The sequence below is a fragment of the Mustela lutreola genome, chromosome 1 (genome assembly GCF_030435805.1).
Source record: "Mustela lutreola isolate mMusLut2 chromosome 1, mMusLut2.pri, whole genome shotgun sequence".
NCBI lineage: Eukaryota > Metazoa > Chordata > Mammalia > Carnivora > Mustelidae > Mustela > Mustela lutreola.
Genome location: NC_081290.1, coordinates 33,346,275 through 33,362,646, shown reverse-complemented (window position 1 = coordinate 33,362,646; position 16,372 = coordinate 33,346,275). Strand labels below are relative to the sequence as shown.

The following is a 16,372-nucleotide window of genomic DNA, read 5'->3' as shown; positions in this document are numbered from 1 at the left end:
AGATAAACATATTAAAAAAATCTTTACATTTGCTGGGGTGCCTGGGTGGCTCAGTCAGTAAAGCATCTGCATTAGATTCAGGGGTTCTCTGTTCAGTAAGGAGTCTGCTTCTTCCTCTCCCTCTGCTGCTCCCCGTGCTTGTGCTCTCTCTGTCAAATAAATAAAATCTTTTGGGTCGCCTGGGTGGCTCAGTTGCTGAGCATCTGCCTTCTGCTCAGGACATAACCCCAGAGTCCCAGGATTGAGCCCCTCATTGGCCTAGGTGGGAAGCCTGCTTCTCTCTCTCCCACTTTCCCTGCTTGTGTTCCCTTTCTCACTGTGTCTCTCTGTCAATCAAATAAATGAATGGAATCTTAAAAAAATAAAAAATTAAGCTCTTCTTATAAATAAATAAATAAAATCTGTTTTTAAAAAACGAACCAAAGATCTTTACATTTGCAACGATGTGGATGGAGCTAGAGTGTATCATGCTAAGTGAAGTAAGTCAGTCAGAGAAAGACAAATACCATATGATTTCACTCATATGTGGAATTTAGGAAGCAAAATGGATAAACATATGGAAGGGGGAATGAGAGAGAGGGAAACAAATAATAAAAAAAAACTATTGCTAGGTAAAAAAAAATGCATATTGATAAGTAAAAAAAAAAAAAGAAAGAAAAAACTCTTAACTATGGGGAACAAACAGAGTTGATGGAGGGAAGTGGGTGGGGGATGAGATAGGTGGGTGATAGTGTAAGGGCCTACTTAGCCGGAACAGCCCCACCTCGGCACAACAGCCATTTGGTTGTTTATGCAGTGAACTTAGATTGACCCTGTCCCCCAGAGGAACTCACTTAGAAACGGGTCTGGGAAACAACCGTTTCTATATGGCTGACCAGCTCCTGATAACAGAGCCCATATACCAGGACGTGTCAGGTCAGGGAGAGATAACAGAGCCCAGAAGGCAAGGATGAGTCAGGTCAGGTGGAGACGTCCAATCAGTAAAGCATACATACCATCTCCCTAACTACCAAAGAATGTGGGCCCTGCCTTTTGTGTGCCTTTTGGGCGCCAATTCTGACCAGAGTGATAGGCTGGTTCAAACAGCTACTATAGGCTGAATTGTAATTCAATTGGCCACCTGTGTGTGGCCAGGCTCAACCACATGGCCTTTGCTCTATAAAAGTTAGTCTGTAAGGCAGGGAGGGGTCGCCTCTTTGCGAGAGTGGCCCCGAATGGTTGGTTTGATTCTTGATGCTTGGCGTGAAATAAAGCTTTGCTTGACCTTCGCTCTCTATCAGTCTCTTTCCTTTGACCATGGGCCCAACAATGGTTATTAAGGAGGGCACTTGTTATATGATGAGCACTAGGTGTTATATGTAAATTATGAACCACTGAACTCTACTCCTGAAACCAATATTGAACTGTATGTCTACTAACCAGAATTTTAAAAAAATAATAAAAGAATAAAAAAAAACTTTAAAAAATAGAATACAAATAATTTTCTTTGCTAATGGAGAGAAAATATGTAGCTCATAGACAAATAAATATAAAATTATTCTTTTGAACTTTGATCAAAAGGATATATACAGGGGTGCCTGGGTGGCTCAGTTGGTTAAGTGTCTGACTCTTGATTTTGGCTCAGGTCCTGATTTTGGGATTGTGGGATTAAGCCCCAGGAGGGGTTCTGCAGTCGTGGAGGAGTCTGCTTCTCTCTCTCTCTCTCTCTCTCTCTCTCTCCACTTTCTCTCTCTTCTTCTCTCCCAGCTCCTCCCCCTCTTATTACTCTCTCAAGTAATAAACACGCTCTCTAAGTAATAAACAAAATTAACATTTTTAAAAAAGGATAAATATAGCACTCAAAACTGACTCTTTCAGACTTCCAACAAGCTTACAAATCCCATTATATGAAAAAAAAACCCACAGCTAATATCATCTTCAATGGGGAAAAACTGAGAGCTTTTCCTGTAAGGTCAGGAACAAGACAGGGATGTCCACTCTCACCACTGTTAAACATAGTACTGGAAGTCCTAGCCTCAGCAATCATACAACAAAAGGAAATAAAAGACATCCAATTGGCAATGAAGAAGTCAAACTTCCATAATTCACAGATGACATGATACTCTATATAGAAAACCCAAAAGATCTACAACAAAAAAGTGCTAGAACTGATCAATGAATTCAGTAAAGTTGCAGGATACAAAATCAATATACAAAAGTCTGTTGCATTTCTATACAGCAAAAATGAAGCAGCAGAAAGAGAAATCAAGGAATTGATCCCATTTACAATTGCACCAAAAACCATACCTAGAAATAAACTTTACCAAAGAAGTAAAAGAAAATTTAAAAAACACTGATAGAAGAAACTGAAGATGACACAAAGAAATGGAAAAACACCCCATGCTCAAGGATTGGAAGAACAAATATTATTAGAATGTCTATATTACCCAAAGTAATCTATACATTTAATGCAATCCCTATCAAATTCTATCATATGTTATTTATTTGTTACTGTTCACATTTTTATTTTACTGAAATTTTGTTATAATTTAAGCATAGCTGGATAGCACAATCTTGATCTATAGAGCTATTGGCCAGCTCCTCTGTGATAAAATAGCAAATGAAAAGGATTTGGATTGGTAATAAGGAAGCTTCAAGTCCATTATCTTCAATTTCTTTGCTTCTTCTAGATTACTGGACATTTTGATCTACTGGATTCAATAGAGAGGGTAAAGCTTATAGGAAGCTATTGCTCTGGGGGCTGGTTGAGAGCTTCAGGTGAAAGAAACAAAGCTAGGCTGCTTGCTGCATCAGAAAAGAAACAAAACTCCAACTTCTTTGTGAATATTAACTGGATACTTTGCACTTTCAAGCAGAAATGCTTCAAATTTTCACTTCATCTCGCAAAAACACTATTTGTGGGTCAATGATTGGAGTTCATTGGTGGAAGTTCACTCTTAGCTTTCTTTTTAGGAAGGAGATTGAAAACTTCTGGAATCCAGTTAGGGTAATAAACAGATGACCTTAGACAATTCCCTTGTATTGCTTGGGATTCAAATTTGAGTTTCTAATGTCAGAAGGAAGTAACCTGATCTCTGACTTTCAACCAGTAGCTGTTAGAGTCTCAGCCAGGTCTGTCTTCTGCTTATGTTGAAATCTGTAAGAAGATGGAAGAGAGTGAGGGATACCCTCATTTTCTGAAGCCCTAGGATGTATCTCGTGTGTGTGTGTGTGTGTGTGTGTGTGTGTATCATATTCAACCTCTAGTACCTAAGCCTGTGATACATTTTCAAAATAAGGTAAAATTATGACATATAAATATATGATATTTATAAACTAAGAAATTACTTTATAGGATTATAAAATAAACACATCAAAAACTTTACATAGTTCATTAAATAATGAGAGAACTGGCAAATTTTCTAAAATTGGCTCAAAGGAGGAGTCAAAGAACTACAACTTTGTATGGAGTAAAGGAATGTTGAAATGGAAGCAAAACTAGATTTTGCTCTAGGAGTGGGTGGTAGAGACCTCGATTCAGCCTCCATCAGGCAGGATTTGTTTGCATGTCTATAGGTGACGGAAAGCAGAATAATGCCTCCTTCCCTCACCTCCAAATTAGTCCAGCCTAATCCTCAAAACCTGGGAATCTGTTAGATGGTGAAGAGGTATTAAGAAGAGGCAGATGGAATTAAGATTGCTAATCAGTTGACCTTATTATAGAGATTATTTTGGATCATTCAGGTGGGCTCAGTGTAAACACAAGGGTCTTTAAAAGTGGAAGAGAGTAAGCAGGAGGGCCAGAGGGAGCTGCAACTGTGGAAGGATGATCATAAAGATACAATGTTGCTGGCTTTGAAGACAGAAAAGGGGTCCAAGAGCTCAGGAATGGGGTGGTCTCTAAAAACTAGAAAGGGCAAGGAAATATAATTTCCCGTACAGTCTCTAGAATGGAATGGAGCCCTACAGATACCTTAATTGTAGCCCAGCACAACCTGTGTGGGACTTCCGGCTTATAGAACTGTAAGAGAGTAAAATTGTGTGCCAAATTTGTGGTGATCTTTAAATTAAGAACAGCTATAGAAAACTAACATACTAGAAAGAAATTAGTTGTATTGCTATCAGTTATCTAGAATTTAGAGAGTTTAAAAATAGCTCAGTCAAAAAACAAAGGCACACACACTTACATATATGTACATACGTAGGTAAGACCTCATACTCATGCTATATCTGCAGAGCTTATGGGGCTTACCTTTGGGGCAGCAAATAAAAGTAGGAATGTATTCCTAATGAGATGAATGACTCAGCACTTAGCAATTGCAAAGATTCCCTATCCAACCTCAGGATCATTAATCACTGATGGAAGCAGAAATGAGCAAATTGATGACTTGATGGTTCAGTAGAATCCCCCTTGGAAACTGGGGAGAGCCAAATCATCAATAACTCTGGAATCAATTCTTGCTCCATCAGCCAATTTCTAGCCAAAAGGAATAATGGCCTTTTAGTGGCCAACAGCTTCAGCTTTGGGGTTGTGTTACAGCAGACTTTTCCGCCTTCAATTAAAATAAGCTGGATAACAGGAACTGATGTTCATCCTAAGGAAACTCTTATCAAGTCAAAATTGATAGACATGGTTTGGGGGGGGAAGCAAAAATATAAAAAGCATCAGATAAAAATCTGATGATTCAAGTGGAATTATATTGTTTTTGTTTCCTGGCATTTATACTTTGTTCTTTTCATAGCAACAGACTTAGAGTTTCAGATGAGACTGATCCCACACATATTCCTCTTACTACTTCATTCAGACAAGAGTGGGTGAATTACCCAAGCCTGGCCCAACTGTCTTAATGATATATTAAGAATTTTTGAGACCAGAGGCACATGACAGCTCAGTTAGTAGAGCATGTGACCCTTGATCTCTGGATCCAGAGTTTAAGACCCATGTTGGGGGTAGAACTTACTTTAAAAATAAAATAGGGTGCCTGGGTGGCTCAGTGGGTTAAGTTTCTGCCTTCAACTCAGGTCATGATCTCAGGGTTCTGGGATCAAGCCCCGCATTGGGCTCTTTGCTCAGTGGGGAGCCTGCTTCCCCTCTTTCTCTCTCTGCCTGCCTCTCTGCCTACTTGTAATCTCTCTCTCTCTCTCTCTCTCTCTCTCTCTCTCTCTCTGTGTCGAATAAATAAATAGAATCTTAAAATAAAATAAAATAAAATAAAAAACTCCTCACATTCAAGCACACTCTTTAAAGAGGAAAAAAAAAAAGAGTGTGTGTGTGTGTGTGTGTGTGTGTGCGCGCGCGGTGGGGGGATCTGGCTGGCTCGGTCAGTAGAGCCTGTGACTCTTGATCTCCTGGGTTGCATAGAGCTTACTTAAAAATAAATTTAAAAAAATCAGGTGCCTGATACCTCAGTTGGTTAAGTGTCTGCCTTTGGCTCAGATCATAATCCTGGAGTCCTGGGATTGAACTCTGCATCTGCTTCTCCATCTTCTTCTGCCCCGCCCCTCTGCTCCCCCATCCCGCTTGTACTCTTTCTTAAATAAATAAAATGTTTTTTAAAATTTTTTTAATTAAATAAATAAATAAATTATAGGGCCAGATTTAACCCATTGAGAACCAAGCTTGGATCATTACAGTCCTTCCAGTCTTTTCAAGTAGTAAATTATTTTGCCCCTTTTCCCCCACGAGTCTGTTTGGTATTAATTTCTGGTTACTTACAGCCAAGATAGCCCTTACCAAGACAACCATGTATATTTGGTAAGTTATCTCACTATTATTAAAGATAAAACAAAGGCATATTAAAAATTTTAAGAGCTTACTTGAGCAGAAATCGATTTGAATCAGGCAGTGCCAAACCAGAAGTGTAAGAAGTGTTCCACTGACAGGAGCTAGAAGAAAGCCTTCTATTGTAGAGGAAAGGCAGAAGCAAAGCAAGGAAGTTATTTGATTGGCCATAGCTTAAACTTTTTTTTCTTTGGAAATAAATAAATAAGCCCTGTTTGGAAAGTTTAGTTAGCTCTTTGTGATTGATTATCCATAGATTTTGTTTTCTTAACCTTGAGGCATCTACAGGCTTTGGTTTTGAATTGTTTACTTACACTGATAAGGTATCAGCACCACTTCATTCTAATGGCCTCCTTGACTTAACACTGCCAAACACACTGAAAGAAAAATACACCAGGGGCGCCTGGATGGCTCAGTGGGTTAAGCCTCTGCCTTCGGCTCAGGTCATGATCTCAGGGTCCTGGGATCGAGTCCCCCATCGGGCTCTCTGCTCAGCAGAGAGCCTGCTTCCTCCTCTCTCTCTGCCTCCCTCTCTGCCTATATGTGATTTCTCTCTGTGTGTGTCAAATAAATAAGTAAAATCTTAAAAAAAAAAAATACACCAGAGATGGAGCACCTGGGTGGCTCAGTTGGTTAGGCGTCTGCCTTCAGCTCAGGTCATGATCTCAGAGTCCTGGGATTGAGTCCCACAAAGAGCTCCCTGCTTGGAAGTGAGTCTGTTTCTTCCTCACCCTCTGCCCCTGTGTTTCCTTGTGCTCTCTCTCTCTCCCAAATAACTAAAATCTTAAAAACAAACAAACAAACAAAAAACAAGGGGAGGGGTTCCTGGGTGGTTCAGTTGTTTAGGCATCTGACTCTTGATTTCATCTCGGGTCATTATCTCAGGGTCAGGAGAGGAGCCCTGCATTGGGATTATTGTTCAGCAGCAGGGAGCATGCTTAAGATTCTTTCTTTCTCCTCTTCTGTGCCCCCTCCCCCTGCACATTTGCGCTCTCTCTCTCTAATAAATAAATCTTTGGAAAAAAAAAAAAAAGATACACCTGGGGGAAATATTCCAATAGTTAAATAAAAAAAGCAAGGGATTTAAATAACATCTACCCATAAATAAAATGATGCATGATACTTCTTATACAAGAAGAATGATAGATGTCCCCACATTCAATAGTTAGCTCCAACCACTGAAAGCTCTTAGAGAATCAAATATCTTGGCAAAGTGGCTTCAGCTTCTTCCACTATGACTTTAGTATATTTTATATTGTCCCCAAGTTGCCTGAAACACTGTCCTGGAATCCACATCAGGATCTATGGGATGCTGGGTGGCTTAGCTGTTAGTTGCCTGCCTTCAGCTCAGGTCATGATCCCAGAGTCCTGGGATCTAGTCCCAAGTTGGGATCCTTGCTCAGAGGGGAGCCTGCTTCTCCCTCTGTCTGTTTCTTCCCTCCCCCACACCTTGCACTCTTTGCTCTCTCTCTCTCTGACAAATAAATAAAATCTTAAAAGAAAAAAAGAATTTATAGTTATATTTGAAGCCCAAGGGAATGACACAGAAATGGAGAAAATATAGTCTTTATGATGTTTCTGTTCTAGGGAGAAACAGCAGCAGAAGAAAATCTGTTAGTTACTAAAAGTGAGCATTATTTGTAATAATAATTATAGTAAACCTGATAAGTTGTTATCTCCTTATTTTCATCCACTCGAAATAAATGATTTCTTTTTTGTAGCATTTCTAGAACCTCCAATGTAGAGCTACATCTGTGGTCCTTTTAGTCCTCGGCACATCTGCGAATGCAGAAGACACAAAAAGAATAAAATAAAAGGAACTCCATTATTAGAATCATATGATTATGCTGGGTCAGTCAACAAAACGAAGTCAAACCACTGAAGAGCGTTTTAATGGGGAATATCATCCTTCATAAATCGGGCAAGCAAACCACGAACCACTTGGAAAGCAACAGGTTTGTGCCCTTCTCATTTACCTTGATTTAACAGGTGCATGGGGCCATGGCCTGGCAGTGTCTAGTTAAGCGTGGGGTCTAATGTTGTGGGACAGATTGTTCCAACATCCTTTCCCCATATATTCACTTACAGTTTTTATTTAGCTTTCAAAGGCAAAGGAAAAAAATTGAACTCATAACAAAGGACTTGTATCAAAACATAACTTTAATATTAAATAGACTTTTAAAAAACCCCAGCAAACCAATAATAATAGATAGCATAAGAGACAAACAATCCAATAGAAGAAGAGACCACAGAATAGAAAACCTGAATGGCCAATTAAGTTATGAAAGGATGCTCAGCTTCACGGCTACTAAGGAACATGCACCTTAGGACAAAATGAAACAGCATTTCCAGACAAATAAGATTGGTGGTAACTAAGAATAACAAATGTTGCCTGGGATTAGAGATGTTATTGTAATCTAAGTACAACCACTAGGAATAAATTTGCAATTATTTTAATATACAAAGTTGAAGACATCCTGACCTACCAATTGCAATTCTATTTTTATTTACTTTTTATTATTATATTTTTAAAGGATTTTATTTATTTATTTATTTGTCAGAGAGAGAGAGGGAGAGAGTAAATGCACAAGCAGAGTGGCAGGCAGAGATGGAGAGAGAAGCAGGCTCCCTGCCGAGCAAGGAGCCTGATGCAGGACTCGATCCCAGGACCCTGGGATCATGACCTGAGCCGAAGGCAGCAGCTTAACCGACTGAGACACCCAGGCGTCCCTATTATTATTATTTTTTAGTAAGCTCTATACCCAATGTGGTATTCAAACTCACAACTCACCCCTACCCCCGAGATAAAGTTTCATGCTCCACCAACTGAGCCAGTCAGGACCCCTATATTCCACTTCTAAATACTTATTCTAGATAAACTGTCATGCAAAGCTGTCCATTTCAGAATTGATTTTAAAGGTAAAAATATGTCCTTTAAGATGCCAAGTAAATTCATTTTTGTAATTCATAAATAGGATTCCAGAGGATAGCTAGAATACATGAACTGAACCTAGGTGTAGTAACATTGTTACATCTTAAACACAATGTTGATTAAAAGAAGTGTATTTGATATCAGCCACAGCAACTTCTTTCAAGATATGTCTCCAAAGGCAAAGGAAACAAAAGTGAAGATGAACTTTTGGGACTTCATCAAGATCAAAAGCTTCTGCACAGCAAAGTAAACAGTCAAAAAAACAAAGAGGCAACCCACGGAATGGGAGAAGATATTTGCAAATGACAGTACAGACAAAAGGTTGATATCTAGGATCTATAATGAACTCCTCAAACTCAACACACACAAAACAGACAATCATATAAAAAATGGGCAGAAGATATGAACAGACACTTCTCCAATGAAGACATACAAATGGCTATCAGACACATGAAAAAATGTTCATCATCACTAACCATCAGGGAGATTCAAATTAAAACCACATTGAGATATCACCTTACACCAGTTAGAGTGGCCAAAATTAGCGAGGCAGGAAACAACATGTGTTGGAGAGGATGTGAAGAAAGGGGAACCCTCTTACACTGTTGGTGGGAATGCAAGTTGGTGCAGCCACTTTGGAGAACAGTGTGGAGATTCCTCAAGAAATTAAAAATAGAGCTTCCGTATGACCCTGCAATTTCACTACTGGGTATTTACCACAAAGATTCAGATGTAGTGAAAAGAAGGGCCATCTGTACCCCAATGCTTATAGCAGCAATGGTCACAGTCACCAAACTGTGGAAAGAACTAAGATGCCCTTCAACGGACAAATGGATAAGGAAGATGTGGTCCATATACACTATGGAGTATTATGCCTCCATCAGAAAGGATGAATACCCAACTTTTGTAGCAACATAGACGGGACTGGAAGAGATTACACTGAGTGAAATAAGTCAAGCAGAGAGAGTCAATTATCATATGGTTTCACTTATTTGTGGAGCATAACAAATAGCATGGAGGACAAGGGGAGATGGAGAGAAGAAGGGAGTTGAGGGAAATTGGAAGGGGAGGTGAACCATGAGAGACTATGGACTCTGAAAAACAATCTGAAGGTTTTGAAGGGGTAGGGGGTTGGAGGTTGGGGGGACCAGGTGGTGGGTATTAGAGAGGGCATGGATTGCATGGAGCACTGGGTGTGGTGCAAAAACAATAAATACTGTTACACTGAAAAAAATAAATAATTTTTTAAAAAGTGGATTCTTTTTTTAATTAAGATTTTACTAATGTATCTGAAAGAGAGAGACACAATGAGAGAGGGAACACAAGCAGGGACAGTGGGAGAGGGAGAAGCAGGCTTCCAGATGAGCAGGGAGCCCCGTGCAGGACTTGATCCCAGGACTCTGGAATCATGACCTGAGCCGAAGGCAGCGCTTAACGATGAGCCACCCAGGCATCCTGAAAAAAGTAGATTCTAGGACCATGCATGAAGTATGGCATCATCCATTTTTTAAAAAGATTTTATCCATTGGGGAGAGAGCACAAGTTGGGGGAAAACCAGAGAGAAAAGGAGAAGCAGATTCTCTCCTGAGTGCAGAGCCCAACGCTGGGCTCCATTCCACGTCTCTGAGATCATGACCTGAGCGGAAGTCACTTAACCAACTGAGTCACCCAGGCATCTCAGGACTATCTATTAAAAATGTACAAGGATACTAATCCACACTATAAATTGTTTATGGTACAAGTACAGAGATAATACAAATATAATGTAATAAAAGTATAAAAACATGAACAGAAAGAATACAGTAACTTCAGTGAAAGGATAGCTCTGATTGTTAGAATAATGGAATGGGGATGGGTTTGAACTCTATACACTGATTAAAAAAGAAAGAATCGGAAGCAAATATGGCAGAAAATTCACTTCTGTGATACACGTATCCCTGGCAGCACAAACAAATTCTCTAAAAGATGTACGGGTGTTCCATATTTCAATGGAATGAACCAAAGCCAAACTCCCATGTATTTGTTTTCCTAAAACTTATCTTTTTGAGAACTTGGCACACTGGTTCTTTCCAGATTCCAAAGGGCGTCCCTTGCAATTTTCTAAATCTTAGTAGCTGTTAAATTTTCCAGGGCACGAAACAAAGGGACAGTCTGAAACATGAAGTAAGATGTTGAGAAAGAATGACTCTAACTGGGTAACAAATCCTTTTGAAATCCAGCAAACTTGCCATAGTTTTCCTTCATGCCTCAACATCCTCAGAGCTGACAGTTACTAAGAGCCACAGAGACGTTTGTGAGCCTGGGGATCTCCTGGGAATACTGTACTGTGCTTTGGGATATATGTTAATCCCTCAGATTCACTCACTTGCTCCTTAAAATGTAAAATGTTGAATAAGAAGTTCTGGATACAATCGTGAGGCCCCTTGTCCTGACTCCCCTTGCAGGCCCCAGGGCAACTTTTTTTCCTTTTACCCATACAGGGTGTAGAGATTACTTAAAAATAAAATCTTAGGGTGCCTGGGTGGCTTAGTGGGTTAAGCCGCTGCCTTCAGCTCAGATTGTGATTTCAGGGTCCTGGGATCGAGCCCTGCATGGGGCTCTCTGCTTGGCAGGGAGCCTGCTTCCCTTTCTCTCTCTGCCTGCCTCTCTGCCTACTTGTGATCTCTGTCTGTCAAATAAATAAATAAAAATCTTAAAAAAAAATAAAATCTTAAAAAAAAAAAAGACTATCAACCGAAAGTCTTCCACCTCCTTCTATTCTCCATTGTGAAGCTTCTCATGTTTGCTTCCTTGAAACGTATGACCTTTGAGAATGTAAAGTCATTGAATTATAAGAAAAGATTAAATGAATTCTCTAAAGGAATAAGAATATATGCAGGGGTTTCATTGAGGGATTTTCTTCTGATGGGAAAATTGGGAGATTACGGATAGGGTCACTGAGCAGTGAGATTTAGGAGGCATAGTGGTATGCTGGAACCAGCTCATATTGGCTTGCAAGAGCTGATTGTTAAATTTTTAGAATTTTGTGAGATGGTTGTTATGCCCAACCATTATTAAAAGGATAAGTGTACACGTTTGCAATAAGTTGTATTAAAAAGAGATAACAGAGGGACATGGCTGACTCAGTAAAGTGTAAGACTTTTTTTTTAACTTTTTTTTTTAGATTTCATTTATTTATTTGACAGAAAGAGAGAGATCACAAGTAGGCAGAGAGGCAGGCAGAAGGAGAGGAGGAAGCAGGCTCCCCACTGAGCAGGGAGCTCTATGCAGGGCTCGATCCCAGGACCCTGAGATCATGACGTGAGCTAAAGGCAGAGGGTTAACCCACCGAGCCACCCAGGCACCCTTAGAGTGTAAGTCTCTTGATCTTAAGGTTGTGAGTTCAAACTCCATGTTGGGCACAGAGATTACTTAAAAAAAAAAAAAAAAGATAATAAACATTTAAAATTCATTCATTCTTAATTTTTTTTTACTACATTTTATCATTATCTATGCCCTTGAGGTTATTTATGTCTATTGTATCTGCATGATGGGAATATTACATAATGGTGTGTTATGCACAACTCTTCCCAATTCCACACTCAGGGACACTATGTTGATAGTTTGAAATAGGCGGTGGTGAGGGTATTTACAACATGGCAACACTAGCAGGCATTACAGATCAAGGCTCAATTTATTAGTTAGTTGATTGTGTAGACTTAAAAGTTATGGAGAGAATGTTGATGCAGATTAAACTTAAAAGTGTGTTATGTCTGCAGCTGTTAACATTGTAAATAGCATTAAAAAAAATTGAGTGGGAGCTCCTGTGGGGCTCAGTTGGTTAAGCATCTGCTTTTTGGCTCAGGTCATGATCTCGGGGTCCTGGGATTGAGCCCTTCATAGGGCTTCCTGCTCAGTGGGGAGTTTGCTTCTTCCTCTTCCTCTGCCCACCTCTCTCTCTCCCTTCCCTCTGCTTGTGCTCTTAGTTGTTTCGCTTTCATTTTACTGCTTAACAAAAATATCAAGCAATATTCATGGAATTACGCTGGTTTATCAAGAGCAACAATATGTTGCTTTGGTTATAAAAACTCAGTAAAAATCAACAAAAGTGTTTTCTGAGAATTAATTGGTTATACGGAATTTAAAGAGAGGACATTTATAAGTTAATATCTTTGTGATAAGAACATTTTTTTTAAAGTAGTTTTCAGGCTTGAGACAAAGAACTCTACACGCAGAATGGCATCTTACATATGTTGGACAGAAATAAGAGGATTGAGCCACAGCCAGAAAGATTCCAGAACTGCAGAGACCTGTTCGATCTGATCCTCACGTGTGAAGAGAGAGCGTATGATCAGGTGTTGGAAGATCTGAATTCCAAAGAGCAGGAGACCTGCCAGCCGGTGCACGTCATCAACGTGGACATCCAGGACAGCCACGAAGAGGTCGCCTTGGGGGCATTCCTCATCTGTGAGCTGTGTCAGTGCATTCAGCACACGGAGGACGTGGAGAACGAGATTGATGAGCTGCTTCAGGAGTTTGAGGAGAAGAGCGGCAGAGCCTTCTTGCACACGGTCTGCTTCTACTGACCCAGCTGGCCTGGCGCCAGGTGTGCTGCCCACCCTCCTGAAGCCATCTTTTTGAGCTTCCTTTTGTTAATACTTTTTCCTTCCTGATGCTTGTTTTTACTTTCAGGTACTCTGTTGGTCGATGGCAGTGGTACCAATAAACTGTGCATAGGAAACGCAAAGACACAAATGCGTGATTCAAAACAATCACGTTTTCTCTCTCCCACGTGTACTTACAAGTGGGATGTTGATTATAAAGTTTTTTTTTTTCCTCTACCCTAAACAGTAAACAACAGTTTATAGTACATTTCCCCCATGAATTTGTGGCTTTCATTGTGGTTCCTCCCTTCCACCCTCCAAACTTGCAGGAATGTACAAATCACCTAAATAAAGCAATGGGCTTTATCTTGATTGGGGGGGGGGTTGGGGAAACAAAAACCTTGAACTCACAACCCTGAGATTGAAAGTCACATGCTCTACTGACTGAGCCAGCCAGGCACTCCATAATAGGATTCTTACAAATCAGTAATACATGGGGAGGTGGGTGGGGGGTTGGGATAACTGGGTGACTGGCATTAAGGAGAGCCCGTGATGTGATGAGCACTTGGTGTTATATGTGACTGATGAATTGCTGAACTCTACATCTGAAACTAATGTTGTATTATATGTTGGCTAATTGAATTTAAATTAACAAACAAACAAACAAACAAACAGGGCGCCTGGGTGGTTCAGTGGGTTAAGCCACTGCCTTCAACTCAGGTCATGATCTCAGGGTCCTGGGATCGAGTCCCACGTCGGGCTCTCTGCTCAGCAGGGAGCCTGCTTCCTCCTCTCTCTCTCTGCCTGCCTCTCTGCCTACTTGTGATCTCTCTCTGTCAAATAAATAAATAAAATCTTTAAAAAACAAAGCAAAACAGTAATGCATATGCCTATATGTTGCTATGGACTGAACTGTGTCCTAAAATTCATATGGTAAAGCCGTAACCCCCAGTATGACTGTTTTTGGAGATAACATCTTTAGGAGGCAATTAAGTATAAATGAAGTAAAAGGGTGTGACTCTACTAATAAAATTGGACAGCCCAAAAAAAGGGAAGTGAGATCACTCTCCCTTCCTGCTTCCTAGCAGGAAAAGGCCATGTGAGCATACAACAAAATGGCAGCCATGTACAAGTCAAGAGAATAGACCTCAGAATGAAACCTAGCACCTTGGTCTTAGACTTTCCAGCATCTCATAACTGTGAGAAGTAAATTTCTGTTAAGCCACCCAGCCTATGGTATTTTGCTATGGAAGCCCAGACTTAGACACACACACACACACACACACACACACACACTCTGTTGATAGGTGTGCAAATACTTAAGAAATGTTAAAGAGGGGCGCCTGGGTGGCTCAGTGGGTTAAAGCCTCTGCCTTCGGCTCAGGTCATGATCCCAGAGTCCTGGGATAGAGTCCCACATCTGGCTCTCTGCTCAGTAGGGAGCCTGCTTCCCCCTTTTCTGCCTGCCTCTCTGTGTACTTGTGATCTCTGTCAGATGAATGAATAAAATCTTAAAGAAAAAAAAAGAAGAAATGTTAAAGAATGCTAAGTGCTATAAAAATATGGAGTAAATGATATGTGAGGAGTGCACTAGAGGTGGCATTTTAGGTAATCCAGGCCATAGATCATGAGGACCTGAACTTGGGCAGTGACCTTAGAAAAACTGAACATGGCTTCAAGAGGGCACCATTTGACTTGTCAGCTACAACTGACCAGCACCTGGACGGCCCATGGATGTTGGATATTTCTCCTGTATGTATGTAAAACATCCCACTTAATCCCCTGAGTTTTAATTTGTTCCTCTGATCATCCTCTATCCTATTGCCAGAGCAAATGTTCTAAATCTCATGATATCACATTTCTGCTTACAATTGTATCACGATTGCCTGGATATCAAGGTCAAGTTCAGATCTCCTTCTTAATACATCTGCCTACCTCTCTCTCTCTTTAAAGATCTTATTTATTTATTTGACAGACAGAGATTTCAAGTAGGCAGAGAGTCAGGCAGAGAGTCAGGCAGAGAGAGGGGGGGAAGCAGTCACCCTGCTGAGCAGAGAGCCCAATGAGGGGCTTGATCCCAGGACCCTGGAATCCTGACCCGAGTGGAAGGCACAGGCTTTAACCCACTGAGCCACTCAGGCGCTCCTGCCTGCCTCTCTATGTCACATCTTTTTCAATCCACTTCTCCCAGTTCCACCTCTATCCCAAACATGCACATCCCTTCATTCTGGTCATACTCAGCTAGTTCCTTTGCTCTGTCCTGTTGCTTCACGAGGTTTCTGTTGCAGTATCTGGAAATCTCTCCTCTGTTTAGCCAACTTCTTGTTTTCAAAATTTAGGGCCAGAATTACTTTTTCAAAGAAACCTTCCCAGACCCTTTCTGATTTAGGTCCCCTCCTCTGTGCTGTCTGTGATGAACTTGGCCTCTGCATATTACATTGTGCATATTACACAAACTCTGTGCCGTGCTATTGACTTACTTGCCTGTGTTCCCCACAATCTGTGTCATATTCATTCTTTTTTTTTTTTTTTTTTTTTTTAAAGATTTTTTATTTATTTATCAGAGAGAGGGTGGGGAGAGAGCGAGCACAGGCAGACAGAATGGCAGGCAGAGGCAGAGGGAGAAGCAGGCTCCCTGCTCAGCAAGGAGCCCGATGTGGGACTCGATCCCAGGACGCTGGGATCATGACCTGAGCCGAAGGCAGCTGCTCAACCAACTGAGCCACCCAGGCGTCCCCATATTCATTCTTTTTATCCTCCATACCAAATATGGGGCCTTTCGCATAGTAGGTCTCATTAAGTGCATGTTGGAAGAATTTATTTAAAAAAAAAAGATTTATTTATTAGACAGCGAGCGAGAGCGCGCAAGCGCACGCAAGAGCACGAGCAGGGGAGGAGTAGAGGCAGAGGAAGAAGCAAGCTGTCTGCTGGGCAGGGAGCCCCAGGCGGAGCTCCATCCCAGGACCCTGGGATCATAACCCGAGCCCAACGCAGCCGCTTAAGAAACTGAGCCACCCAGGTGTCCCAGGAGACTTAATTTTGTAAGTAGAGCTACAGGGCATAGTGAGCCCCTGGAGGAAAACAACAAAGAAAACT

At 40.8% G+C, this 16,372-nt stretch overlaps 1 protein-coding gene across 1 annotated transcript in view; it reads left to right on the top strand.

The window, feature by feature from the left end:
• LOC131838269 (RNA polymerase II subunit A C-terminal domain phosphatase SSU72-like) overlaps positions 1-13,258 on the top strand; it is a 42,294-nt gene extending 29,036 nt beyond the window's left edge. The window contains exon 2 of the mRNA XM_059184546.1: positions 12,888-13,258. Coding sequence (XP_059040529.1) covers positions 12,888-13,258 — 371 coding nt within the window. The remainder of the gene's footprint in view (positions 1-12,887) is intronic.
• The last annotated feature ends 3,114 nt before the right edge of the window (positions 13,259-16,372 follow it).